The sequence below is a fragment of the Lemur catta genome, chromosome 6 (genome assembly GCF_020740605.2).
Source record: "Lemur catta isolate mLemCat1 chromosome 6, mLemCat1.pri, whole genome shotgun sequence".
Classification (NCBI taxonomy): Eukaryota; Metazoa; Chordata; class Mammalia; order Primates; family Lemuridae; genus Lemur; species Lemur catta.
Genome location: NC_059133.1, coordinates 85,712,805 through 85,740,471, shown reverse-complemented (window position 1 = coordinate 85,740,471; position 27,667 = coordinate 85,712,805). Strand labels below are relative to the sequence as shown.

The 27,667-nt window shown below is 38.1% G+C and overlaps 1 protein-coding gene across 2 annotated transcripts in view; it reads right to left on the bottom strand.

The window, feature by feature from the left end:
* RERG (RAS like estrogen regulated growth inhibitor) overlaps positions 1-25,082 on the bottom strand; it is a 124,968-nt gene extending 99,886 nt beyond the window's left edge. The window contains exons 1-2 of one of the 2 annotated variants that reach the window (XM_045554268.1): positions 24,803-25,082; positions 21,071-21,245 (exon numbers count right to left, since the gene is read on the bottom strand). In XM_045554268.1, coding sequence (XP_045410224.1) covers positions 21,071-21,131 — 61 coding nt within the window. In that variant the 5' untranslated portion in view covers positions 21,132-21,245; positions 24,803-25,082. The remainder of the gene's footprint in view (positions 1-21,070; positions 21,246-24,802) is intronic. The other variant, XM_045554267.1, reaches the window with a different exon arrangement.
* Positions 25,083-27,667: the final 2,585 nt, after the last annotated feature.

Genomic DNA, 27,667 nt, shown 5'->3' with positions numbered 1-27,667 from the left:
GACCAGGAACAAGAGATGGCATCTCAAAGAACCACAGGTCTATTCAATCACAGACCCAGGGGCTTCGTGCAAGATGATGGCTAACATTGAGCATTTGTCAGGTGTCAAGCACTGTTCTAGAGTATTTCCATGGATTGTTCCACTTGATACTTACAATGACAACCTGAGGCAGTCTTTTATTCTCCAGATATTTATTGAGCACCTACAATATGTCAAACACTAATCTAGGTGGGGACATTGCACAGATCAAAACACACAAAAATGCCTGCACTCTATAACTCACATTCTAGTGCAGCCAAGAAGCAGTAGAGCCAGGATTTGAATCCAAGAAGTCTGGCTACTGGACTATAAAATTATTATAATTAGTGGGTATCATACAATGCAGCCTCTTTTGGAGACCAACGAGAATCTCACGAATCACAAACAGTCAAATGTGAAACAACTGGGAGATGTGTGTGTTCTATGATCGATATTACCGGATTGCTGAGACTGAGCTATTGGCAATTGGAATCATCCAGCAGGGTCTGAAACTGAAAAGAGCTGGCATTTGGAGTCAGCACATCCGAGTTCAGATTCTGGCACTGCCACTTAGTGCATGCTTTGGGCAAGTTGTTAAACCTGAGCCTCAATTTCCTTTTCAATAGAGATTACAATAGGACTTAATTCATTGTGTTGTGGTGAGCTATTAAATGAGATATTATAAACAAAATATTTTGTACAGTGCCTGGTATTGTATTTATACCATAAACTATACTGCATTTATACTATGAATAATTTTTATTATTTACATTCATGGGCTTTCAACCCTAGACAATAAAATATGAGAAGCTAATTTAAGCCATTTTAGGAATATGAACCCTGCACCTTATAAAGTCCTGACTATACAGATGGAGACAGAGCAGAAGTCTCTAGCCCACCTGTCTTCAGTATGTGAGTCACAGGGGTGGGCGTGCAGAGAGAAAGGGCAGACTGGGCCTGCATCACCCAGGAGCACCATTCAGCTCAGCCTGAGGTGGATGCTGTGTCCCCTTTGCCCAAGGACACTGGGCCTTTTGATCGTATATCACAACTTTGCTCCCTGTAGGTCTCTGCCCTCAGAATAGCTATGTTATCCAGGGGCCACAGAAAGAAGAGATGCCTGAGAATCACAAACCAAATTGTGCATGAGGATTTCCCCTGGCCTGGCCACTCTACATCTGGTTCATTAGTTCTTTTAGTTCCTAACCTCTGCTTCTATTATCTTTGCTCTCCATTTTCCTATCTTTTCTCTCAGTGAGGAGGCATTCATTGATAAATCCACATGGTTTCATCAACTTAGTGACTTCCTGTCTTATGTATACAGCTCCAAAAGGCACCCCATTCTTGGCCAAGAAGGGTGAACGACTCAACTGAGGCCATGCCTTACTCAAGTGACCACTCAATGTGATCCCCTAAATTTGGAAATTAACCAGTTGTGACTCTTCAGAATGTTGGTCACCCTATTCATTTGGTATCCCCGGAGTCTGATTTGGACTCAATTCTTGAGTTTTCAAAGGCTGTTTTGAACCTCAGAGTAAGGGGCAAATGTGTGCACAGACTCAGAGACCTTACCCTGTGGAGAATATATTAATTCTCAATAGTGTTTTACTGTCGTAACTGACACATAGACACAGACATAGACATGCACACACTCTTACACATCTATTCATCAAATAACAGTGAAGATTTAAAAATTATATAATTTAATATAGTAGGCAGTCTAGTATCCTTAGGGCCTGTGAAGCTTAATTTTATTTCTACCTGTATCGATTCATCTTTGTAGAAAAAGCATTCCAAGATTAAAATGAATTTCACATTTTTTGGAAATTCCTTTCTTTTAGTATGTTTGCATTTGTGCCCCTATGAAATGAAACTCACTGTGATAAAATTATTTATGGTAATTTGGGGGCCATACAAACCAGTACATGTTAGAAATAATAGTGGGAATGATATTGTAACTCCAAACAAGATACAAAGAACTTAACATAAACTTAGCTGAGCAGATAGATAGTGGTATTTGGTAGATTATAATGAATATTCTATAGATGACCATGTAAGATAGAAATGTTTACTTACCAAAAACTATGGCAATGCTACATTGCATAAAGATAACTTTAAAAATCATGTTTTGTAATACTCTAAATAAGACACATTACAAGAGCTCATGTTTTCTTAGTGATGGTTGGTTTGAGGAATTTCTTAATTTCTACCAAACAAAACTTCCTTTCTATTGAACCCAAAAATATGAGAAAACTATATAGTATATCCATTTTTCTTCCAAAGATGCTTGTGCCAATTATTCACCCAAAAAGCATCATCAGGGTATAATTCTGAATAATTAGAACCAAAAAACAATCAGCAACAATAAATGACAGCAGTCTCTTGCATTTACAAGAAGTATCATAGTTTTTAACAGTATTTATTGACCTAGAAGTCTTCAGCAATAATTAATCATGAATTATTCATAGCAGATAAAAGATCTCTAGTTATCTGATGGGATCCAATCCTACCCAATCTGCCCTCATAAGATGTTTGAAGCCTTCTGGCATTTTGCCATGTGTAGGAGCTTGGTTCTTCCAGCTATTTGGTTCACAAGAACATCTTGTATTTCAGTGAAGGAAAAAAACACCCTCCTATTGTGAGGAATAATGAAGAAAATCTCTGCAACCCAATATTTTTAACACATATCATTTAAAAATTTTGACTTAACTATATATTTCCTTTAATGTTGACATATGAGGACTTTCACTCTTTTGCAAAGCTTCTGAGTTTTGCTTTTGAGGCTCTTCCAGGTCAAATAATTAATGCATCCTCCCTTCCCACTGAGGATACTTAACACGCTTCACATTTTTCACATATTAAACGTTATGCTCTTCTATCTTCCTTTACCATTTCCAGCCTCCTCCCTTAACACCTCCTTCACATACTGCTGGGCCTTGAAAGCCAAATAAGAGGTTTTAGCATGAAATCATAAGCAAAATTTGGAAGGGAAATATTATTTTTAAAACTGAGTTGAATAACAATATATTTTAAGGTCTTTTGGTATTTTAATCATGGTTTCCTTTGTCTGGTTCCTCATTTTTCTCTAACAATGGTTCAAGTGAAGTAAAATACTTTTCATAGACACTGATTAATCTAAATGAGTGTTCCTAAGTAAGAAGGAAGGGAGGACAAGGGAGGGAGAAGGGAAGAAAACATTTTTGAGCACCTACAGTTGTGCTTGCATTTTGTTAGAAGTTTTTAGAGTATTGTAGATAAAAGCAGATACTGGAGCCAAAATGCCTGAGTTTGAATCCTGTTAATAGTTCTACTGGAATCCCATCACTGCCTGAATAACCTCAGGCAAGGTACTTACTCTGCACCCTCAATCTCTTCTTCTGTAAGGGGATAAGAATAGGGTGAACGCATGGAGTAGTTGTGATGATTATATGAGTTTACGTGTCTGAAGTCCTATAGCAGTGGTTGGTTCATAGTAAATGATATCCACACAGTAGCTAATCATTAGGGTTATTTCATTTGGTTTGAGTCCATAACAGCCCTGATATAAGACTGCTATTAATATTTTCATCAGTGTTTTAGGGCAGAGGAGATGAGGGCCCATCAAAGCTAAGTAAGCTAACCACTCACACAGTTCATAAATGGCCTGACTCCAAACTTGTGCTCCTGCCACTGGCAGAAAATGAGGACTGATGAGTTAGCTCTGCAAAGCTTTAAAAGGATATTTCCATCTGGGCACTGTGGCTCACGCCCATAATCCTAGCACTCTGGGAGGCCGAGGCAGGAGGATCAATTGAGGTAAGGAGTTTAAGACCAGCCTGAGCAAGAGTGAGACCCTGTCTCTACAAAAAAATAGAAAAATTAGCCAGGTGTGGTGGCACACAGCTGTAGACCCAGCTACTCAGGAGGCTGAAGCAGGAGGATGGCCCAGGAGCCCAGGAGTCTGAGGTTGCAGTGAGCTATGAGCTATGATGACACCACGGCACTCTAGCCTGGGCAACACAGTGAGACTCTGTCTCAAAAAAAAAAAAAAAAAAAACAAAGCCTTTCCTATAACTGAATCAGCAAGATCCCAAAAGCCCTTTTTCCTCCCTAACCATCATTTAGTTCCTATTTCTTTCTTTCATCACTTTGTTGTCCTTTTAAACTTTCTTTGGAGTATAAATAATATACAAAAAACTGTATATATTTAATGTTTACAATTTGATGATTTTGGGCATGTATATACCCATGATACCATAACCACAGTTAAGGTAATAAAAATATTCACCAACTACAAAAGTCCTCTTATATCCCTTTGCCTTCTGTGTGTATATATGTGTGTGTGTGTAAGAACATTTAACATGAGATTTACCCTCTTAACAAATTTTTAAGGAAGCAACACCATGCTGTGAACTAAAGGCACCATGTCCTAAAGCAGATATCCAGAACTTACTCATCTTGTATAACTGTAATTTTACAGCCATTGAACAACAACTCCCTGTTTCCATCACCACCATCCCTGGCAACCATTATTCTATTTTCTGATTTTATAAGTTTGACTATTTTATTTGCCTTATATAGGAGGAATCATGGATTATTTGTCCTTCTGAGATTTACATTTCACTTAGCATAATGTCTTCCGGGTCCATTCATGTTGTTTACAAATGGTAGGGGTTCCAGGATTTTTAAGAATGATCAATATTCTACTGTATATATCAACACCAAATGTTCTTTATCCATTTGTCTGTCAGTGGGGACATTTGAGTTGTTTCCATAGTTTGCTTACTACGAATAATGATATAATGAACATGACAGTATATATGTATACATATCTTTGATATCCTGATTTAATTTCTTTTGACTATATATACCCAGTAGTGAGATTGCTGGATCATATGGCAGTTCTATTCTTAATTTTTTGAGGAATCTACATGTTTGTCATAGTGGTTACACAATTTTACATTCCCACCAACAGTATCCAAGAGTTCCAATTTTACCACATCCTCACCAATACTTGTTACTGTTTTTTTTTAATATTTTATTTGTTTTTATTTGACTAACATTTGCTCATCCATTCTGCTTCACGAGAGCAGGGACCCCTCTCCTTGTCTATTAGATTTGTTTATTTATTTATTTTTGTCCTCCATTTCACCTAATGTTAATGCATTTAAATGTTTTTTTTATTTCAGCATATTATGGGAGTACAAAAGTTTAGGTTACATATATTGCCCTTGCCTCCCACCCCGAATCAGAGCTTCAAGGGTGTCCATTCCCTAGACGGTGCACATCGCACTCATTATGTATGTATACACCCATCCTCTCCCCCCCCAACATCTGCCCGACACCCAATCAATGTTATTCCTAAATGTGCTCTTAGGTGATGATCAGTGAAACCAATTTGATGGTGAGTACATGTGGTGCTTATTTTTCCACTCTTGGGATACTTCACTTAGTAGAATGGGTTCCAGCTCTATCCAGGAAAATACAAGAGGTTCTATAGCTGGTTAAAGTGCCTGTCTAGTAAACAACTTGTTACCTTTTGTTCTGTTTTTTTACAATAGTCATCCCAACAGGTGTGAGGTGATATCTCATTGTAGTTTTGATTTGCATTTCTCTGGTAATTAATGATGTTGAGAGCCTTTTTATACACCTGTTGGCCATTTGTATGTCTTCTTGGGAGAAATGTCTATTCAAGCCCTATGCTCATTTTTAAATTTTTAATCAGGTTGTTTTTGGATTTTTTTTCTATTGAGTTATAGATGTTCCTTATATGTTTTTTAAATTAACCTCTTATACATATGGTTTGCAAATATTTTCTTCTACTCTTTGGGTTGCCTTTTCACTGTTTATTGTTTCTTTTGCTGTGAAGAAGCTTTTCAGTTTGTCATAGTCCCATTTGTCTATTTTTGCTTTTGTTGCCTGTGCTTTTAGTAGCATATCTACGAAATCATTAAACAAGCAACAAACTACGTACAGAAGGAATGTATCTCAAAATATAATAATAAAGACCCTATATGGCAAATCCAAAGCTAACGTCATACTCAACAGTGAAAAACTGAAAACTCTTCCTATAAGATCAGGAATAAGACAAGGATGCCCACATTTACGACGTCTATTCAACATAGTATTACAAGTCCTGGTCAGACAAATTAGTCAAGAAAAACAAAATAAAAGGCAGCCAAATCAGAAAGGAGGATGTAAAATTTTCTTGGTTTGCAGATGACAGTGATCCTATATATAACAATCCCTAAAGACTCCACCAAAATGACTCTTAGAATTAATAAATGAATTCAGTAAAATTGAAGGATAAAACTTACAACATCAACATACAAAAAACATTTGCATTTCTATACACTAACAACAAACCATCCAAAAAAATTAAGAAAACAATCTTGTTTACAATAGCATCAAAAGGAATAAAAGACTTAGGAAAAAACTTAATCAAGGAGATGAAAGACTTGTGCATTGAGAATTATAATACATTGATGAAAGAAATTAAAGAAGGCAAAAATAAATGGAAAGATATTCCATGTTCATGGAAGAAAGACTTACAGTGTTAAAATGTTTACGTTACACAAAGCAGTCTACAGATTCAATGATATTCCCACCAAAATCCCAATAGCATTTCCTACAGAAATAGAAAAAAACTTCTAAAATTTAATGGAACAAGAAAACACCCAGAATAACCAAAGCAATTCTGAACAAGAAGAACAAAGATAGGGGCATCACACATTTTTTTATTTCAAACTATATTACAATGCTATATTAATCAAAACAGTATGGTATTGGCATAAAAACTGACACACAGACAAATGGGACAGAATAGAGACCCCAGAAATAAACCCACACATATGTGGTCAACTGATTTTCAGCAAGGGAATCAAGAACACACGAGGAAAGGATAGTCTCTTCAACAAATGGAGTTGGAAAAGCTGGATATCCATCTGCAAAAGAATGAAACTGGACCCCTTTTGTGTATCTTATACCATACACAAACATCAACTCAAAATGGATTAAAGACTTAAATGTAAAATCTGAAATTGTAAAACCCCAGAAGAAAACACAGGAACAAAGCTTCATGACATTTCAACATCATAATTTTGAAATATTATAAATAAGGAAAAAAGCTATTTCACTCCTCACCATAAAAATTTCCCTGAACTTAACAGCATTTTAGACTCACTGCCTCCCTAAAGGCCTCCCCAAGTATATCCCATCAATTCCTATAACATTTATGGCCTGAACTAAATGGCTATAACTTTGTCTTATATATAATCCAAACAGCTAACTTATATATAACACAAGAGGTAAATTTCTGATAATAAATAGCTTATCAGATTTCACCTTTGGATAATTCTAAATGAGCTCTATCCTTTCTTTTTTTTTTTTTTTTTTACTTGGGAAAAGTTTCCTGTATATCTTTTTATTATTATTCTATTTCAGCATATTATAGGAGTACAAATGTTTAAATTACATAAAGATTTGTAACCTACTATGTTACATATATTGCCTTTGCCCTGCCCAAGTCAGAGCTTCAAGCATGTCCATCCCCCAGACGGTGCACACCGCACCCATTAGGTGTGAATATACCCATCCCCTCTCCCCTCTCCCCTCTCCCACCTGCCTGACATCTGATGAATGTTACTGCTATATGTGCAAATAAGTGTTGATCAGTTAATACCAATTTGATGGTGAGTATATGTAGTGCTTGTTTTTCCATTCTTGTGATACTTTACTTAGTAGAATGGACTCTAGCTCTATCCAGGTAATGTAAGAGATGTTAGATCACCACTGTTTCTGTGGCTGAGTAGTATTCCATGGTATACATATACCACATTTTATTAATCCACTCATGTATTGATGGGCACTTGGGTTGTTTCCACATCTTTGCAATTGTAAATTGTGCTGCTATAAACATTCTAGTGCAGATGTCTTTTTATAAAATATCATTTGTTCCTTTGGGTAGATGCCTAGTAATGGGATTGCTGGATCAAATGGTAGTTGTACTTGTAGCTCTTTGAGGTATCTCCATATTGCTTTCCACAGAAAGCAATATGTGTACTAGTTTTCAGTCCCACCAGCAGTGTATGAGTGTTCCTATCTCTCCACATCCACGCCAACATTTATTGTTTTGGGACTTTTTGATAAAAGCTATTCTCACTGAAGTTAAGTGATATCTCCAGCCTAGAATCTATCCTTTCTTGAAGTCTCTACTTCTCTATTTTTCCAGTTGTCTCTTCAGATTTGCCCTGAGCCTGAATTGAGTTGAAAAGCAATCATTCTCAGATCTATAGCTTACTTGTATGCACGTCATACATTTAACATTGTATCTATATCAATTTCCATAGTTTTGATAATGTACTGTGCTTATGTAAGATGTCATCTTTGGGAGAAACCAGGTGAAGGGTACACATGAACTCCCTGTACTATTTTTGCAGCTCTGCACAATTATCTAAAAATATTTCAAGATAAAAAGTTGTAAAAATCATTCATTCTGCTCAACACAGACTATAATTAGCTGATTTCTTTTTTTAAATTTTATTTCAGAATATTACGGGGATGCAAATGTTTTGGTTACATAAATTGCTTTTGTACCATTTGAATCAAAGTTATTAGTGTGCCCATCACCCAGATAGTGTGGCATTGTACCCCAAGAAAACACTATGGTCCCTGAGGACAAGAAAAATTATATATAGTTCTTTGGACTTCTCCCACAAATATTAGCATTTTATTGGGCTTTTAGTGAAGGGATTGCAGAGAAGGTGGAACAGTTGAGAACACAGTAGAATTTTCATAAATATTTGTAAACTGATGAATGGGAAACATAAGAAATTATGAGTTAAATTTTGGGACCCAAAGATTTAAATGTACCGTGCTCTTGATTTCACGTCTTTTGGAACACAGTTACAAAACAGATTCAAGATACAAAATATTTGAGTGGAAAAAAAGTCCAGGGCATTGGAACAGCCAACCATTATTCATACTACCATGTGTGGTTGAGTCTTCCTTTAAAACATCTAACTCAACATGTGTTGCCAAATGACTAGGAAGCTGGCTCAGTTGTTAGATTCAGTTGTAATTTATGGGGTTTTTAGTGCAAAAAGGAGTCAATTACTTTCCAGACAAATAAATATGATTTTTTCAATTTTTATTCTTACATTTTTATTTTTGGCTTCACCTCTTAAATTATTGTCCAATGGCATAAAACAAGAGAGAACTTTTTAAAAGATTTAAAAAACAGGAAATGCATCATTGAGAAAAAGATGTTATTTTTTGTGCCTAGAACAGTGGAAACTTATGAACTTTTCTCAAAACTACAGTTCTTGCTACACTACCATTGCCTAAGTTTTATAAACACCACTGTCCAAGAGCAATTTAAAATCATTTTTTCCAAATTTTGGGGAAGGAAAAACTATTTGACTTTAATTTGGTTCTACATCAGACTTAACTATATGGAGTATGATGTCAATAAGCTCATCATTGAAGGTTCAATGCATAGATGGTCTACTTAGCTTGCCTCAGTTGAAAATTTGGTATCACAGTCTTAGACTGTATGTTTAATCTCCAGACACTAACCACTGCATTTAGCCCGACCCACTCCCACTATGCCAAACAACTCAGTCTCATCTTAAAATCAAAGCTCCTCACAGTTTTTGAGGCTTACACTTTTTTTTAAACAACACTTACCCTACTATGATGTAACTGAAAAGTTCCTTTACATGCCCCAGAAAAGCTTCGCATGCGCTCTGCCCCACAGAGCACTTTTTGACTCACTAGTCTACCCCTGCTAGAATTTTAACTTCTAGGGCAGAGGGCATGTCTGTGTTATTCACACTGTACCATCAGTACCCTCAACAGGGCCTGGCACTCAGAGTATATAGCTTACAGCTCACAAAAAGCTGTATGTTTTTCTAAAAGGTGAAAGCATCTATCCCAAATGGAGACTGAATACTTAGCAAACTTAACACAATGATTCCTAAAATGTGGTCCCTTAGACCAGCAGCATCGGCATCACCTGAGAATTTGTTAGAAATATAAATTCAATGGCCCCACTACAGCCCTAGTGAATCAGAACCTCTTGGGGCAGCGTCCTGAAACATATATTTCAGCAAGCCTTGTAGGAGATTCTGAGGCATGGTAAAGTTTGATGCAGACCATTATAACCTGATGAAGAAAACCCTCACTCAAACTCAGCTCTGATTTGCAGCAGTAGTTCCAAATCACATAAATTGAGCCATTTTAGTACAAAAGTATATGTACATATCTTGGAATAAATCCCCGGGAAACGAGTTTCTGTAAAGAACAGATATTGGGGCCAATATGATTGATCACTGTGATACACTTTATGTAGCAATGTACCTTGTGTCCTAAGACAGCATGGGAGACAGAAACAAGAGATACAAAATACAATATTAAGCAAGGGATTATAACTGTGAGGCTTCCTCCCAGCTCACCTTTCTTGTAACACATCTCCTAAATAGAAGTTATTTAATGAACATGAAAGTAATATAATATGGTGTTAATGTCCCTAAACCAACAGCCAAAGAAAGACCTGTTTTTCTTGACCAGCTGTAAGTTATCCAAAAAAATGACATTATTTCACTGGAATTTCTCATCATTTCAATGAGCTAAATAATACCAAAGTAGAAAATTCTATGATTCAATGAGAACATCAAGAGCCTATAATGTTCCAAAACAAACATATTTCCAGATGACAGCAAGTGAGGAGGGATGATATATATGCTGGATCCAAAAAGCTCCTGACAAGCCAGAAGAGTTGATTAAATCTAACAAAACAATATTTAAGAGGATGAAAATAAGCTTCTATACCTGTGTTAAACACACACACACACACACACACACACACACACACACACACACACACACTGCTCCACTATAGATGTGAGAAGATTTGACTCAGGAAAAGCACACATTAAAAAAACAAACTGAAACAAAACAAAAGCCTTCATTTGCGACAAATTCCCCACGAGCCAATATCGTGTCTCCATCACCCTGAAAGCAACAGCGACCTTAGGATGTCTCAGCAGAAGCAAAGTATCTCGGAGCAAAACCGCAGTTGTTCTCTGATCTGTTCTGGGCAAAGCACCTCTGAAATGTCTGCATTCAATTCCAGGCTCCACAATTTATGGAGTGTATGGGGAGAGGGGACCAGTGAGGGCCATGCTGTGACTAAAAACCAGAACATCTGTGGGACAAATAAAGCAAACTATTGGTGGCTGGACTGTGAAAGAAAGGACTCAGGCATGAGTCGAGGCATGCTGGCTATCTTCAAATTTGTGAAGGGATGTCAAAAGGAAGAGGGACTTACCATGTTCCATGTAACTCTAAGGGGATAAAGTTAAAGTCCATGACTAGAAGATACAGACAAAAAAGCCTTTGGTTTCAAAGAAGGAAAAGTAACAAACAGAGTTGTGATAGTTTTATGTGTCAATTTGGCTGAGCTACAGTATCCATTTACTCAACCAAACACTGACACTGATGTAGGTGTTAACAGGAAGGTATTTTGCAGATGTAGTTAACACAAGTAGAGCTTAAGTAAAGGAGACTGCCCCTGATATTGTGGGTGGGCCTCATCCAGTTATTGGAAGCCTGTAAGTGCAAAAACTGAGGTTGCCAGAGTGGGAGAAAATCTGTCTTAAGATTGCAACATTAACTCCTGCTTGAGTTTCCATCCTGCCCTATGGATCTCAGTTTTGCCAGTTGGCACAATCATGGGAGATAATTTCTTTAAATGAATGAATGAGTGTGTGTGTGTGTGTGTGTGTGTGTGTGTGTGTGTCCTATCGGTTGTGTCTCTCTGAAGAACCCTGACTTAAGGATGGAATGATCTACTTCCAGTCATGTTGCATTTCCATCACTGGAGACATCCGAGTGCAGGGAAGATAACTACTTTGGTCATAATAAGGAGACCATTTAAAATCTATGCCTCTTAACACAATTAAAGCATGTGCGTCAAACCAGATGACACAGTCTAACTCAATTTAGTCGTGTGTTCATCAGGACCTAGAATGTGTCAGATGCTGTGTGAAGCTCTGGGGATGTAATGATGTGCTGAAACAGCTACTGCTCTTTTTGCAACATACACGGATCCCGTACTATGTGCAGTGCATAAGACTAGACACTCTACAACACAAAGTTGGTGCTCAGCAGAATCTTGCTCAATGAATAATTGAATGAATGAGTAAAAACATTTTAAGATTGTAGGGAAATATATATGTATACACACATACATATACATATATGTTATTTGAGAAATCTTTCTATCAAAAATATTAAGTTGTTTTAAAGCTTTAGTTTCTAGTAAGATTAAGATTTGATGGCTGGGTGCAGTCACTCACCCCTGTAATTCTAGCAGTCTGGGAGGCTGAGGCGGGAAGATTGCTTGAGCTCAGGAGTTTGAGACCAGCCCGAGCAAGAGCGAGACCCCTATCTCTACTAAACATGGAAAAAAAAATTAGCCAGGCATCGTGGCATGCACCTGTAGTCCTAACTATTCGGCAGGCTGGGGCAGGAGGACAGCTTGAACCCAGGAGTTTAAGGTTGCAATGAACTATGATGACGCCACTGAACTCTAGCCCGGGTGATAGAGCAACACTCTGTCTCAAAAAAAAAAAAAAAAAAGGATTTGATTGCCAAAGAGTTCTATAACATGTTGTTTCCTTCTCCAATAAGGCATAAGTCTAAGTTGTTTTCCTAAACTCTTCTTCCTTTTGACTAACCCCTCACATACTGATCCTAAAAAAAAAAAAAAAAAAAATTGACTCAATGTCTATTCATTTGACTTATTTGGAACTGCAAATTCCTAAAGCATAGAAACTACAACCTCTGGACACTCTGTAACCTTCCTCCCTGTTCTGTTCTGCATGGAGGAACACTAACAGCCAGCTGCTAGGTGGGGTGTGCTCATCTGGCCTCCAGTCGCCCACAGATACAGAACTCACCATACTGCTTTTCTAAATAAAATTGCTAAAGAACACAAGGGGAACAACGGTCTGGATTTCAATAATAAGAGAATCTTAGAATTAAGCCCACATTTGTAATTTTTCAAAGTACCCCCAAAGCCATAATTCCATTTTATCCTGCCAATTATCACCATAAAAGGAAAAAAAAAAGAGTAAATGAACATATTAACATCATTGGACCCATGAATAAAAAGAATCGTGGATGGGTTTAAACTCCAATCCTTACAATCAGTTGTGTGCTTTTTAAAAAAAATTAGATCATATTTACAGGATCTAGTGCAACATAGGCTATTTGGATAACAACAAGAAACTTATTCTTAAAGCAAAAGATGATTCATCAGTTTCTTTACACTTGATCCAACACTGTATGAAATGGAATGTTACATTACAAGGGAACTTTCCTATATATACCAGTTGCTGAGAACCTTGACTATATTGATTAACAACACACCTGGTACTCCTAGAGGGCTTTGCCATCCATTAGTTATTCATTGATTGCTGGAAATTTCATATAAAAACAAAACTTATCAGGTTTCATAAGGTTCATATTATAAAATTCTAATGATCATCTTATTTCCTAACGTAAGATGTTTGAGAGGATGTGGAACAGAACTGGTTTATACAAAATGAAAACCTTCAGTAGCAAAGTTGCAAGAGCCTTGCACAGAGTCATAAACTGGAATTCCAGACTTGGCTGTAGCTCCAACAAGCTGGGTGATCTAGCTAAGGATCTCTCTCTCTCATACATATTGCTCATATAGGCATACATGAGCTTTACATATTTGTTTATTCATGCTGAAATTACTTATTTTAGACTGCCTTGCCTTTACAATATAACAACTCTTATTTTTCATGGGTTGGAAGAAATTATGGCTGTTTTTCTGAAACCACATCAATTTTCAAAGGCAGCTGTAGCAACAGAGATGCGTTTGCACTGGAAATTTGGCTTCAAGGCCAGTACCACCTTGAAAATTTGGCTGATTGCCCCAAACCCATAAGTTGGAGAAATACCAGGAATAAAAAGGGGAATTACAAGGATTATTTAAAATTTTCTTCACTTCCCTTAAAATTTGTCTTTTTCAATTGCCAAGAAAATAACTCAAGATCAAAATGAAAGTGATAGATGGCTGATATTTAACTGCAGAGACAACATTTCAATGAATAAATTAGCTATCAGTTTAAAAGAAAGAACAATTAAATTTTTAATAATATATTCCAACAAAAAAGCAGGAACAGAGACACATCCTTTCAGCTTTGAAAAACAGTTCATGATTTTGTTTCCCAGTATTGTGTCATGACTAATTATATTTTTCTTAAGAAAAAAGTCTTAACTAAGAATTGGCCATTGCCAACCTACAACCTATTTACCCACCAATAAACAATTGATTTTAATTTTTTTCTTTTTTTTTTTTTTTTGTTTTCTTTTCCTAATCCCTCTTAAGCACCATTTCTCATCTTTCTTTTCTTCCTGAGCATGCAAGATAGGTCAGCAATGACCTATAAATTGGACAGAGGTCTGAGTTTTATACATATCCATAGATTTACACCTATGGTTTTAGGTGTAAATCTTTTATTGCTCTTGCAGTGGAAAAAACTAACAATAACTGACTCATCTCAGCTGTTTGCCTCTTTTTGTTTTTCTGTCTTTGCAAGTAAAGGAAGATTTAAATGCTAGAAAGCCACAGGTAACCATATCACTGCATTTTATGACAACAGAAAGGCTATTTTTTCTAGCCCCACCCAAACTTGTCTCAACACCACCTCCTTCCCTTTGGTCCAATCCTTTAAAAACCAATTATTACTGTAACCAACAACTTCACAAAAAATCAAAGGGCCTCATTTCTGGTAAGCCTTCAATTTCAAAAATCAACTCTTTGATTTTTGAATTGAGTTCAGTTTCAAAAATCAACTCTTCACACACACACACACACACACACACACACACACGTATCCAGGAGCCATGCAAGGTCTGTACCCACTTGGGCAGAGGGAAACATAATCTGCTACTCTCTGTACCTTGACTAATAGTTTTAGAAAATTTACCACTAAGATATATAATCTTATGTCTGTACTCCTATGATCACTGCAGCATTATTCACAATAGCCAAGATATGAAAACAATCTAAGTGTCCACCAACGGATGAAAGATTTAAAAAAATGTGGTAAATACACACAATGGAATACTATTCATCCTTAAAAAAAGCAAGAAATTCTGTCCTTTGTAACAACATGGGTAAACATAGAGGACGTTATGCTAAGTGAAATAAGCCAGTCACAGCGAGACAAATACCGTGTGATCTCACTTATATGTGGAATCTAAAAACGTCAAACTCATAGAAGTAGACAGTAGAATGTGGTTACCGGAGGCGGGGGTGGGGGTAGATGGGGAAAGAGGAGGAGGCGGCCAAAGGACAAAGTTAGACAGGAGGAATATATTCTTCTGATCTACTGTGTAGCACAATGACTATAGTTAATAATAACGTATTGTGTATTTCAAAATAGCTCAGAAGGGATTTCAAATGTTCTCACCACAAAGAAATGATAAATATTTGAGGTGATGGATATGTTAATTAGCCTGATTTGATCATTCCACAATATATACATGTATTGAAACATCATGTTGTATCCCAGAAATACATACAATTATTATTTTTCAATTAAACATAAAATAAAACTTAATATTTGATTGATGGTGAAAAAATATACATATAATCTCGGGACAATAATGCCAAAAAAAATTACCCCAAAATTTTAAGAGCTGGTTGGGACCTTAAGGAAGTCAAAACTGAGATACAGGATTATCATCAGTGGCTTGTGCACCTGCAGCTGTTTCTCACACCTGTGGTCCTCAAACTGGACCAGAAGCCTCAGTGTTATTAGAGCCACAGATAAACTTATTGTATCTTTTTGAAGAGTCCTTTTTAGTCACTGAGTTTGGGGGAAAATTGTTTTTGTATTCATGCAAACATAGACATTAGGGATTAATAGTAAATTTTATACACATTTTATAAAATTAATAACACATACAAAATAATTACATGATTATGAGATACTTATGTAACACAAATCCTCCAGATCTTTCTCTTCCTCTATTAGAAGTACTTTGAAAACAAAGTTGAAGAAGCATCCTACTCCACCATTAAGTCTGAAGGAAGGGAAAGAACTGGCCTATATGATCTCTACTTAAGTAGAGAGAAAGTTCTAAAACACAAAAGATTAGTTCTATAGCATAGGGAAATTGACCTACCTACAATGCTGCGGATCTTTCTGCTTTTTATTTAATATATGTGAGATCTCATAAATATATCCCAGACATAAAGCACACATATACTTTAAAGAAGTTTTTGGTGCTTATTGAAAAAGTCATATATAAAATCAGAATTGTCTCTGTCCCACTTGAAAATGAAATGAAAAAAGCCTTTAAAAGCTTTCTATAATTGAGAGAGAGAGAGAAGAGAAAAGCAGGAAAGAAAAAGAAAAAGAGCAAGGAAGAGGAGGAAAAAATAAATCACCTCTTTGAGCCACAGAAAAAAATATCACAAGCTTGTTTGTATTTGGCCCCCAGTTTATAGCCCAGCAATCTTAGTCTATGAACTTAAGCCTTCATGGATGAGTGCATCAATTGGCCTTTGAATGAGTGGGCGGCATTACTCAATTAACTTTGAGACTAGCCCTTTCAAGAAATATAGTTAGTTGTGGCACACAGTATTTCAGTTCCAAAATGAGAATATCAACTGTGAAACTAAATTCACAATTTCAGTTGTCTTTCTATCAGCCCCTCCCACACTTACTACAAATTTGAATAATATGAATACAGGAAGCATTTGAAAAAAATATGTGTATTCTAGGTTTATTGGCAGCTCTTATCATTTTAATTACTTGGAGCCTATCAAAACATAGGCCGATGCACACAAGTGAGAAAATCTATGCCCTGAATGCCATGTTATCAGCACTTTACCCTCAGCCAGTGAAGGTCAATGTTTGCCCTGCTGGGGCAGGAGAAGATGGAAAGGGCTGGGAAACTGTGGCCCTATATTTTGCAGCACCCACCCCCTGCACTCAGCATGCTGTCCCCAAACCAGGAAGCTCACTGGAAGACAGAATTGCAAGGTAAAATTAGACAGAAGGAAGAGGAATCACAAGAGACCATGTAAATACTGCCACATGTATATATATATATGTATATATATATGTATATATATCTATTATACATACACACACACACCTCTCACATGTTTTATCAGTGCTTTTTAGTAATTAGCACATTATTAAATTTTGCCTCTGCTGACACCTCTACAGTCAAACTGTCAACCAAAAAGTTCTGGTAAATGTTAAATTCTGTTTTAAACTCAGAAGGCCTATCTATTACCTGGGCTTAGGAAGCCATCTACCACACACCAGAAGCACTTTCAAATTTAAGGGTGTTAATTTATTGATGACACTAACATATTTCTGACCATTTTTTCAAGATTGAATAAAAGCTACAAGAACTATTGTTATGATCACCAGTGGTCAAGCTGTCATCGACATTAACCAGACTTTGGGTTCAAGAAAGAGAGAGAAATAGAGAAAGTGTGTGTGTGTGTGTGTGTGTGTGTGTGTGTGTGTGTGTGTGTGTGTGTTGAGGGTATGCTGAGTAGGAATACAAAGTTTTAACTCTATAAGCTGTCTGACTTTTAGTGAAAACCTAAGTACTCACTTGAATGTAAGATATTTTTGACTGTGTGTTTTCAACAAACTGTTTTCAACTTACAAATTAAAATAAGCATACTTTGAAAAATTATAATATAAGCTAATCCTTGAGCATTTGCTATGTGCCAGGTGCTGCTCCAAAACAGTTGCATGTAATAACTTATTCAATCCTAGCAGCAACGGAGATAGGCACTATCATATGCTTTTCATGGTTGAAGAAATTGAAAAGTTCAGTAACTTGCCAAAGCTGCCAAGCTCACTCAGCTACATAACAGGCAGAATTGGGAGTCGCGCATTCCAGTATGACACCAGAGCTCACACTCTCGACTCCAAGCTATGCTACTCTCTATTAGCAAATAGGCAATATGGTCTTATTTACTCCCAATTCCAATTTGGTATTGAGTGTGAGAAAAAGTAGAGGGGACAGTAAGACTTGAAGCCCCTAAAAATTTACACAGACCCAATTCACATCTGAGACGCTCAGTTTCTACCGTTCCAAGATCTCAAGCTGGCTCCCTGAGGGGTGCTTCCCCTGCAGGGTGTGTGGAGAGAAATTAGATTGTGCGTGCCCATGGGAAGATCATGGCCAGTCCTGGGAGACATGTCAGTGAGTGAGGAGCTGCAGATACATCCCAGCAGACATCATTTCTTGCAGACTTAAGCAAAAGTTACTTGCAACACTGAGACAGTCTCTACAATAGAAAGGTGAATGTGCCCGGTCCAATCATATAGCCAGATTGGTAAAGAATTAGAATAAACACGAATTCAATATTGCTACAGTCTATTTTTAAAATTGGTCGTTATGAAGTAGTCTGTGGTTGTGTTCACGGAACCATGGAAAAAGTCTCAGAACTGTCTCCCGTGCATGAGTCAAACCGGTGCTACGTTTTAAATGTGAGATGCGGTTACAGGTCTCAGGAAAACAGCTTAATGTTGAAATAGGAAAACACTGTCTGTCCAAAGATGATAGACAAAAAGGCAATTGTTAAAGGTATGTAGTCTATCACCGTCATTTTCACCTAAATGAAAATAAACACTAAAGGTGGAATGTATTTAAGAAACCAGTCCAAAGAAGATTCATTAATCAACAATCATAGGATTTTAGAGCTGGAAAGGGCCTTGGTGAGCAATTTCAACCTCTACATTTTACATAAAATAAAAATAAGGTCAGCAGACGTTGATCTTTGTGTGCAGATGTTATCTTCACCTCCCAGTATAAGAAATCATCCTCAGGGAGAATGTATGCGGTGAGAACAAAGGAGGGTGGTACGGAGGACTCTGAAAGCCCTGACTTTTAAGAACCCAGCAGAGAAAGAGCAGCCCATGAAGACAGCTGGCCAGGAGCACGGGAGAGGTAGCAGAAAGGCCAGGAAGTGTGGTGATATCGTGGGAGCCTGAGAGCGGCTGTTGAATGGTAAAAAAGAGGTCTGAGAAGATCAGAACTGGAAAATGTTCATTAGATTTGTTTGGTTACTGATCGGTGGTGACCTTAGCAAAAGCATGTTCAATAGCGTGGTTACAGTGGGAGATTGCCATGTTTTGAGCAATGAATGGGCAATTTTAAAAAAGTGAAGACACAGGAAGGGCAGAACCCATATTTGATAAGCTTAAAAAAAAGAAAAACATGAAGCAGGGGACAAGGACATGCAAAAGGAAAAACGGTCAGGAGCGAATGAGAGGAATAAGTGAAAACATTCGGGGGAAACCAAGGCCAAAGCTCAGGCTGAGGGGTCAGCTTTGATAGGAGGAGGTACAAGAGGCACTTAGCCTGCCCGGAGATAGTGACAACGGGAAAAGGACGCACATGCACACAGCTCAGTGGTTGTGTCAGCTAAGTTTTTATTTTTGTGTTTAACTTTTAAGCCATGTGCAGTTTATTTTAATAAATGATATAAGGGGGTTTTTTTTTTGATCATTTTCCCTTACTGCCTATGGTAAGTCTGGAATGAATGAATAATGGACAGCCCGGGCCTAGACGTTTTGCTCACAAGGACTTGGACAAGCTCTTGCTGGCAGCGCACACCTTCCCCCACGCTCCCGACCCTTCATCCTCCCCTCGCTGGAACAGTTTCCTCATTCTCCACATCCTTCCACCAGCTACAGAAATTAAGTTCTCACGCCATGTGTTAGGAAACACCACAGAGATTAGGAGGGAGGAGTTTTAACTATCTTCGATCCTGTGAAGGCTGGCAGTCTCTTAGCCTTGCCAACTATCTATTTTCCTCCTCACTTAGTTTCTGCCAGAGGCAAGAGCAAACAGCACGAAGAAAAGGGTGGTAGCAGGAAAGAGCATTCTTGAGAAAATCAAGAGAAAAGAGAGAGAAAGAAAAAGACTGAGAATAGGAAAGATTGCTGCTGAAATTAAACCAGAAAGCAGGTTAGGAATGAGAGGTTGGTCGCAGAAGGAAAAAGTGCTTATGTGTGTTTGTTTAAGATTACGTGGATTACCTGTTATATTGGATTATCCAGTTTATTTCCAAATAGTTTCCCTTTACAAATACACACCCACTAGATCTGTTTGAGTCCTTACCTGAGAACCAAAAGCTCTCTACGCAAAGCCAATCACGGTTCTTTCCTCCAGTAAGAGACCAAGGCAATGTACATGTTGCCTTGAAAAGCCGTGTTACCCTGACATTTTAGCAACATCGACTTTAGCATTCTATAATTATAATTTCTAAGATATATTTTTCAAATTGGATATTAGGTACATTTTTCACTTCCACCATTTCACCCTTAATCTTAAAGGTCTGCTAACCTTTTCTCAGGTGGGGAATTTAAAAAAAAACCTCTGAATTACTGATGTTAGCCATAATTTGCCAATTGAAATTCACCAGGGAGACACTGGCAATAGCTGTCCGGCTTGGGGGCATGCACGCCTAAATTTTCAGGAGTCTTCCGTGGATTTTAGAGGTGTTGGACAATAATTCAATTTTGTTTCTGATAAAGATATATTCATTCAACAAGCAATTATTAAGTACCTAACACGTGCTTGACACTGGACTGTTTGCTGAGAATATCAAAATGGATGAGATATAAAGTCAGCCCCTCACGATCTCATGTAGAAAAAAAAGAACAAATATACTTTTTAGTTTCCACAATCTGATTTTTTTGGACGTTTTTAATATCATTTCTCATAATACCGAGAACAATGTTATACCCATTGCCTTGTGTGTTATCAGCAAAGCTACTTTATCATAAATAAGCAAAAAGTACACGAAAGTTCATTGTGCAAAATAAAAATTCTAGATAAAGAGAAAGCGACTTCATCTAAAAAAAGCAACAAATGAGAATAGGAAAAATGCCAACCATCCACCTGTCCAATCACAAAAGGCAGTAACAAAAAAGCATACACACACACATACCACACACACTATAACAACCACAACAAAAAATCTTACCTGACTTGCCCACGCCTGCTCTCCCAAATATTGCCAGTTTGACTTCTGCACTTTTAGCCATGATGGGTGTTGGTAGACAATTTACTGTTGTTAAAACTAAAACGCTGAACAAATCTTTTTGGTTCCAGCTTTTGGGTTCACCATATCATTGTAAATCTTGGAAGAGTCCACAATCCTTAAATAAGAGATTTGGGAATGTATAAATGACTGTAAAATGAATTAATATTTATTAAGCATTTACCATATGCCAGTCACCATTCACTTTATGAACATTTTCTAATTTGATCTTTACCATGATCCTGCAAAAGGACTATGGTAATTTACTCTAAACAATTCAACTAACAAATGATAGATTTGAGTTTAGATCTGTTTGGTACTAAAACATGTGCATTTTCACACAATAGCATTTTCTAAAGTATTTCCTTAAGAAAATTTTTATGAAGGCATTGATTCTTGGCAGTAATTGAAAATAAATACTGGAAATACGTGAATGCACGCATTTTCCACCTGTCTGTAAACAGTCAATGTACAAACACACCTGATGGGGAGAGTCACTTCTGAGCCTCTTTATTTCCCTTTGGGTTGAATAATACATATTCATATTACTCAACTCCACTGCAACACAATTCAGTTTTGCATTTCAAGGTTAAATTTTATGTCAGTTCACACTAGATCACATGATCAAGTCATGTGACAGATACACATGTTCCAGGAATCACTATATAATACCCAGATTATATTTTTATATTCTGCTGGGCACAATGCCCTGGTATACAAAAGATAAATGCCATGCTCCAAGTTCTGATTCCTTTTCTGTGACAGCCTCAAGTAAATTAGTTTAAAGTACTATCCTACCACTTGGGAAAATCATTACGTACAATGTAAGCGTATTTGGTATAGGTTGGGGCTACAGGAATGATGTCTATATCCATAGAAATATAAACTTGGAAAGAGCCTTGGGAGTCAGCCAAAGGAATCTTCCAGCCCCTGCAAGAATCTTTCCTTAGGACCAGTCATCCTGTGCCTGACTTACCCCTTCCAGGTATGAGAGGTGGGTTCATTACCTCTGAGAGCTGCTTCATGCCTCCAGTTAGGAGAAGCTATCTTTCCTATATTGAGCTCTAATTCATCTCCCTATGACTTCTACTCGTTTGTCCTGGTTTTTTCTCTATGGAATAACTCAAAACAATTCAACTTTTTCTTTCACTCAGAACACTTCAAGTAGCCTAACATCTATTAGGGCCCTTTGCCCCATCTTAGGCTTCTACTTTCTAGGAAAAGGAGGTCCAGTGTGTTCAGTCGTTCTTAATGGATTCTACGTTCTTATGTTTTTTGACCCTTCCCTTCCGTTTTCACCATATTCAGTGAAATTTCTCCTCAACACTTCACTCACTCTAAAAACTTGGTATCCACTGCATTCTACTTTGCGATATGACCTGACAAACTGACCCAGGGTAAGTTCCCTGAGATTTTCAGTATCCATTAGCTGCTCACTGTGGTTGTGCTACAGCACCGCCACCCACAGTAAGGCTCACATCTGTGCAGGGGCTGCAGACTCCCCCATTCTGAATTTCTGCAGTCAACGGCTTAAACCTACATACAAGACTTCACTTTTACCCTTGTTAAACTTAATCACATCAGTCTTCTTCATAATTCATCCACTTTTCCAGTCTGTAAGGATGTTTTTGAAGCACAAATCTGGTATCTAAATGTGTTAACTGCTTCTGCCAGACTTTTGTCATCTACAAATTTTTAAAAAGAGCTTCTCAAGAGAAAGGAAAAAGGGAGAATCCTTCTGAAAAGTATCTCAACAAAGACATTAACATGTAATTGTTTTCTTCATTAGGTATTTAAGCCATCAAGCTGTACCTAACAAATTTTGTATTTGCTGATTTCCAACTTGCCAGAGCATTCTCTGAAGAAAGAAAAGGTCAACAGTAACATTAGCTATTGTTTACTTCATCCCCCAAATGAAAAACTTCTTAGTAATCATTAATAGTACAAAAACCAGAAGCTTAAACATCTGCAATTTGTCCAGTCCCATACTTTTGGCTAAAGATAAAAGGATTTCTTTGTCATTTTATATGCATTCATTAAGAAGAGGACCCTGTGTCTGATGTTCAGTGCTTCCTCACAGAACCATAATATATTGGGATATATTAACTATCTGTGTTCTAAATGAGAATAGGTGCTGGCCAGCATTTCTTTGAAACATAGAACATACAAGTGTCTGGAGCTAGTATAAACAATAATTAGCTATTTCTTGCAAAACTGTTCATACCCATGTAGATAAAATCCAAGTAATTATCTAATTAATGTTCCATGAAAGTAGCCATCAAATGTGATTTTTAAAAAACTAGTCAAATATCTCAGTAACTCCCCAATGGCCTCAGAGACATAGGAATTTCATGAAAGAAAGAGAAATTGTGTGGGTTATTTTTTTCCATTTATAACCTAATAAAGATACAGCTGGTTATTGTCAACTGTATGTTATGTTTAGAAAAATCACTTAAAGGAAGACACAAAACTGACACAAGTACTTCAACATTTTATTTCTCACATGAAAACGTGAGAAGTTACATTTAACAAGATAGAAAACAAAGATAAATGTGTAAACTGTTGTAATAAGTACACCGTTGCCAAGTTTCTGGTGTTCAATATAATTCATAAGCTGAGACCTTAAGTGACATGGATCTAAGAAAACTCATTTATTCTAGCGCTGTGCTGAAATATTCTGACTAGGGTTAAAAGTTGCCATTCACTTTTTATGCGGACAGTGCTTTATTAGGACAAAAACTTCTCAGATGCTATCACTGCTAAATGTAAGTCACAACTAAATATTTAGATTAAAGGTGTAGTTTTTTTTCTAAACATAGAAGTAATTAAAGGAAAATTTAGGAAGAAGGAAAAAAAAAGAAGAAAGTTAGCCTCCAAATATGGTATTATTATTATCAATGCATTCATTGATTCATTCCACACTTGTGCTAAGCATATACAAATAAAAGTAGCTCCCTTCGAGGCGCTTACACTCAGTTAGACCTATGACATTTAGATCACTAATAGCCTTATTTATTTACTTATTTAAAGAAAGGTTTCATTCCTAATATATCATTCCCAAGACTATATTTACCAAGGTTCATGCTTTCTACTTCCTCTTGGGAGGAAGGAAAAAAAAAAGCAAGCATCTTTAAAAGGTAATTGTATTTCTAACTTCTGTTTTTATGGTCTCATCCAAATAAAGTGCAGCTGTTTAGGGAAGCAAAGACCCTAGTCTGGTCGTGGGAATGAGATTTTCTTTTTCTTCCAGCAGCTCCTTCTCTGGCTCTGAAATCAAGTTTTTCTGGTCTCATTACCAGAAATTCTCCTTCATCTTATCACAGTGCAGCACCCAGTGTGCCAAGCGTAATTGTACAAGCCCCTTGGTTGCACTTGCTCTGAAATCAACAGGTCTCTTGCAATGATAAACAAGCCCATTGTGGACTGCAGGTCACTTGCTCTCAACCTAGGGAGTAAAGGCAGCCTAAGTCAAAAGGGCATTCTGGTCTCAGCCGGAGAGCGCTCTCAAGCCCGGCTGCTGGCGTTCCCGTCTCTCTCAGCGAACCCCAGAGCCACCCTGGGAGGAGGACTCAATGACCAAGAGGACTGACTCAGAGGCCGAGCACTCAAGGGCTTGCAATAGGTCTGCAGAAAGTCTGCTCGAAAGAGCCACCTGGACACGTGCATGACACTCACCTGTTCACACTCTCCAGGCCGGGAGAGCCGCGGTCCCCTGCAAGTTCGGAGTCGGTCCCCGGCGGTCGCGAAGCCGTCCCCCGCTGCGCAGCCCACGCTGCGGGCTGCGTGTCCGAGCTGCCGGCTGCGGTCGCGGGTGGGAGCCGCGGCAGCAGCAAGTGCCGGGGGCGCGGCGGGGTCTCCTCGCCGGCGCTCGCTCCGACCAGCGGCCGCGGGACTGCGGCAGGGCGCGAGCTCAGCCCGGCCGGGGCCGCAGCGCTCGGCCGCCGGATGCTGCAGTGCGGCGCCCCCTGGCGGGGTCAACGCCGGCCGTGAAGACGCCGCGCCCAGGACCCGCCGGCTTCCCTTCCTCGCTCAGTTCCAGGCCTCGAGGCTCTCGCAGGAGGGCAGCTCTCCTTGGTTAAAACCTTGCGTACCAAAGAATCCCTACGTGGTATTTTCTATGCCTTGCTTCATATGATCCTTGCAATGTCCCTCTGAGGTACGTTTAATTATCTCCGTGATACCCAAGAGGAAACCGAAGGAGAAGGTAAATAACGAGTCCAGGGCTAGTAAATGGCCGGAATGAAATCCAGGCTGGATTAGAAGCTGAGAGGTGCTGGGAAAGACATAAACACTAATTCAGTTGGAATTCGTATTTGTATATTTGAGAAAGATCAGCGTTTATAAGATTTGCACTGGAGCCATACCCCGTCGCCCTCAGAACCTGGCAAAGATAATTAGTATGCATGCTGTGCTTGACCGTCTTTCCTATCCCTCCTCTCGTTTGGTATTTGCGCTCTCCCTTGAGCTAAGCACTAGTATTGTAATTACCAGCCTTTCGCAGATGAGGAGGCGAGTGAGCTTCAGAGAAGTTAAATGATTTCCCAAACACTGTGAAACTCTGAGCAATCAGGCAGAAAACACCTATGCTATTTTTTTTCCTGCCAAATCTGAGTGTTCCTATCACTATACCAGGTGGCTTCCAGAAAACCAATACAATATAGAGCCAATAGGGGCACAGGGCAAAGTGAATAATCTGCAGAATGTTGCTGATGGAAGGGGGGTTACATGCAGGTAGTTTCCGGGGCCCGTGCTGACCTGGACAGTTACTGCAGCCACAAGTGGTGGGCCAGACCGAATGGAATAGCTAAATCTGGCCGAAGGAGGAGTTGCCTAGCCGAGAGGGGGTTTTCCTGCTAATTCTTTGAGAAAGCTCTGACTAAACGTTGTATTGTTTATGAGTTTCCAGACAACTACTTTATCCCCTCTCCCCAGATATCCACACACTTGGTTTAGATGCCCTTTTCTGTCTCCCAGCATCCTGTGATCTATCATTGTGCTTGTGTTGTACTCATTTATTTTTCCGTCTTCCACGTTAAACCTTGAACTTCCAAAAGCCAGGAATGTATCACGTGTGTCTCTGTATTCCCAGCATCTACTATAGAGACTGGCATATAGTGGGTATTCAAATAATAACTGTTGACGGAATGAAGAGAAAGAACAAGTTGTGATAGGATACATTTGAGATTTTTACATGCTGAATTGGGGATAGAATATCCAGTGAGAAATTGCACATATGGGCCTGAAGTTTAGGAAAGAGGCCTGGAAGAAAGATAAGAGATTTCAGTGTCTCAGCATGCAGATCTTTGAAGCCAGGAATATGAAAAGAATTGCCCATGTAGATTATATAGAATTTTATAGCATTTCAATGACATGGAATTTTGTGTGGCATTAAGATGTTCAGGTTTTATATGTTACCTTCTTCCCCCATCAAATCTAGTATTCAGGGTAAGATCTAATAAAAATATCTATGGAAATATATATAATATATATATATATATCTTCTACTTACAGAAATTTAAGTTGGAATTCTACTTTGCCACTCTTATCTAATAGCAGTTATTAAAGAGGGCCCAAGCCAGGTCCCATTTGTAGCAGTTCGTTGGGATATTTTCTATGGAACCTGTTTCTCTCCATTTTCCTGCTTAGCACATGTAAGCTAGCACTCCTCTCTCAACTAGGGAGGCAGTAGCGTGCACACTTGCAGTTCCTGATGTGTTGTACTGAAAGATGCAGTAGCTGTATAGGAGCCTGACACCCATTGTGTTATATCTTCCATATGTATCCTAATTCCATGGGAGGGTTCCTTTGTCTCAAAAGCAGCAAAAAGGAGCCACTCTCCTTTGTGCTACCTGCCTCATGGACCAATAATGAGGGCAGAGGACACTTTGCAAAAAAGTTATGGTCCATGATATGTGCCTGATGAGCACGAATCCCGTAGGAGAGGGAAACTCTTTGTCACATGCCAGTCTCTTAGCCCGGCTTCAGCTAAAACTTCTAATACTATACTAATAGATAAGAGTCAATATAACTCCAAAGCATGTTAGAAACTGGAGTTGTGTGTGTGTTGGGGGGAGGCAGCTGTTAATCAAGTTCATTGTGAATAATTCGACCAGTAGAAAAAAATACAAAGATGTAAAAAATCACCACCAAAATCACACACTTAGAAATAACCATTGTCACCATAAGGGGACCATCATCATTCCAGATATTATAGAACATAGACATATTGATAGATGGATATGTTAAATGGTATACAGATATGCTAAGTGCCATCATGTTGTAAATGCTATTTTTTATTTAAAAGTATGCTTAAGCAGAAGATACACAAATTAAAGCGAACCTTAAAGACTCGTGAACTTCAGATGTTTATACTCACCTCATGAGATAGTTCACACTATAAATTCCTCTAAAGTTAAAATTACTACATAAAATCAGATCTGAATTTATTAAGCTTAAACATATATTTGTTTTAGTCAATATCAACTGACTTTTCATTATTGAAAAAGAGGAAATTAGCTCTTTTATTATGCCTCTCACTTT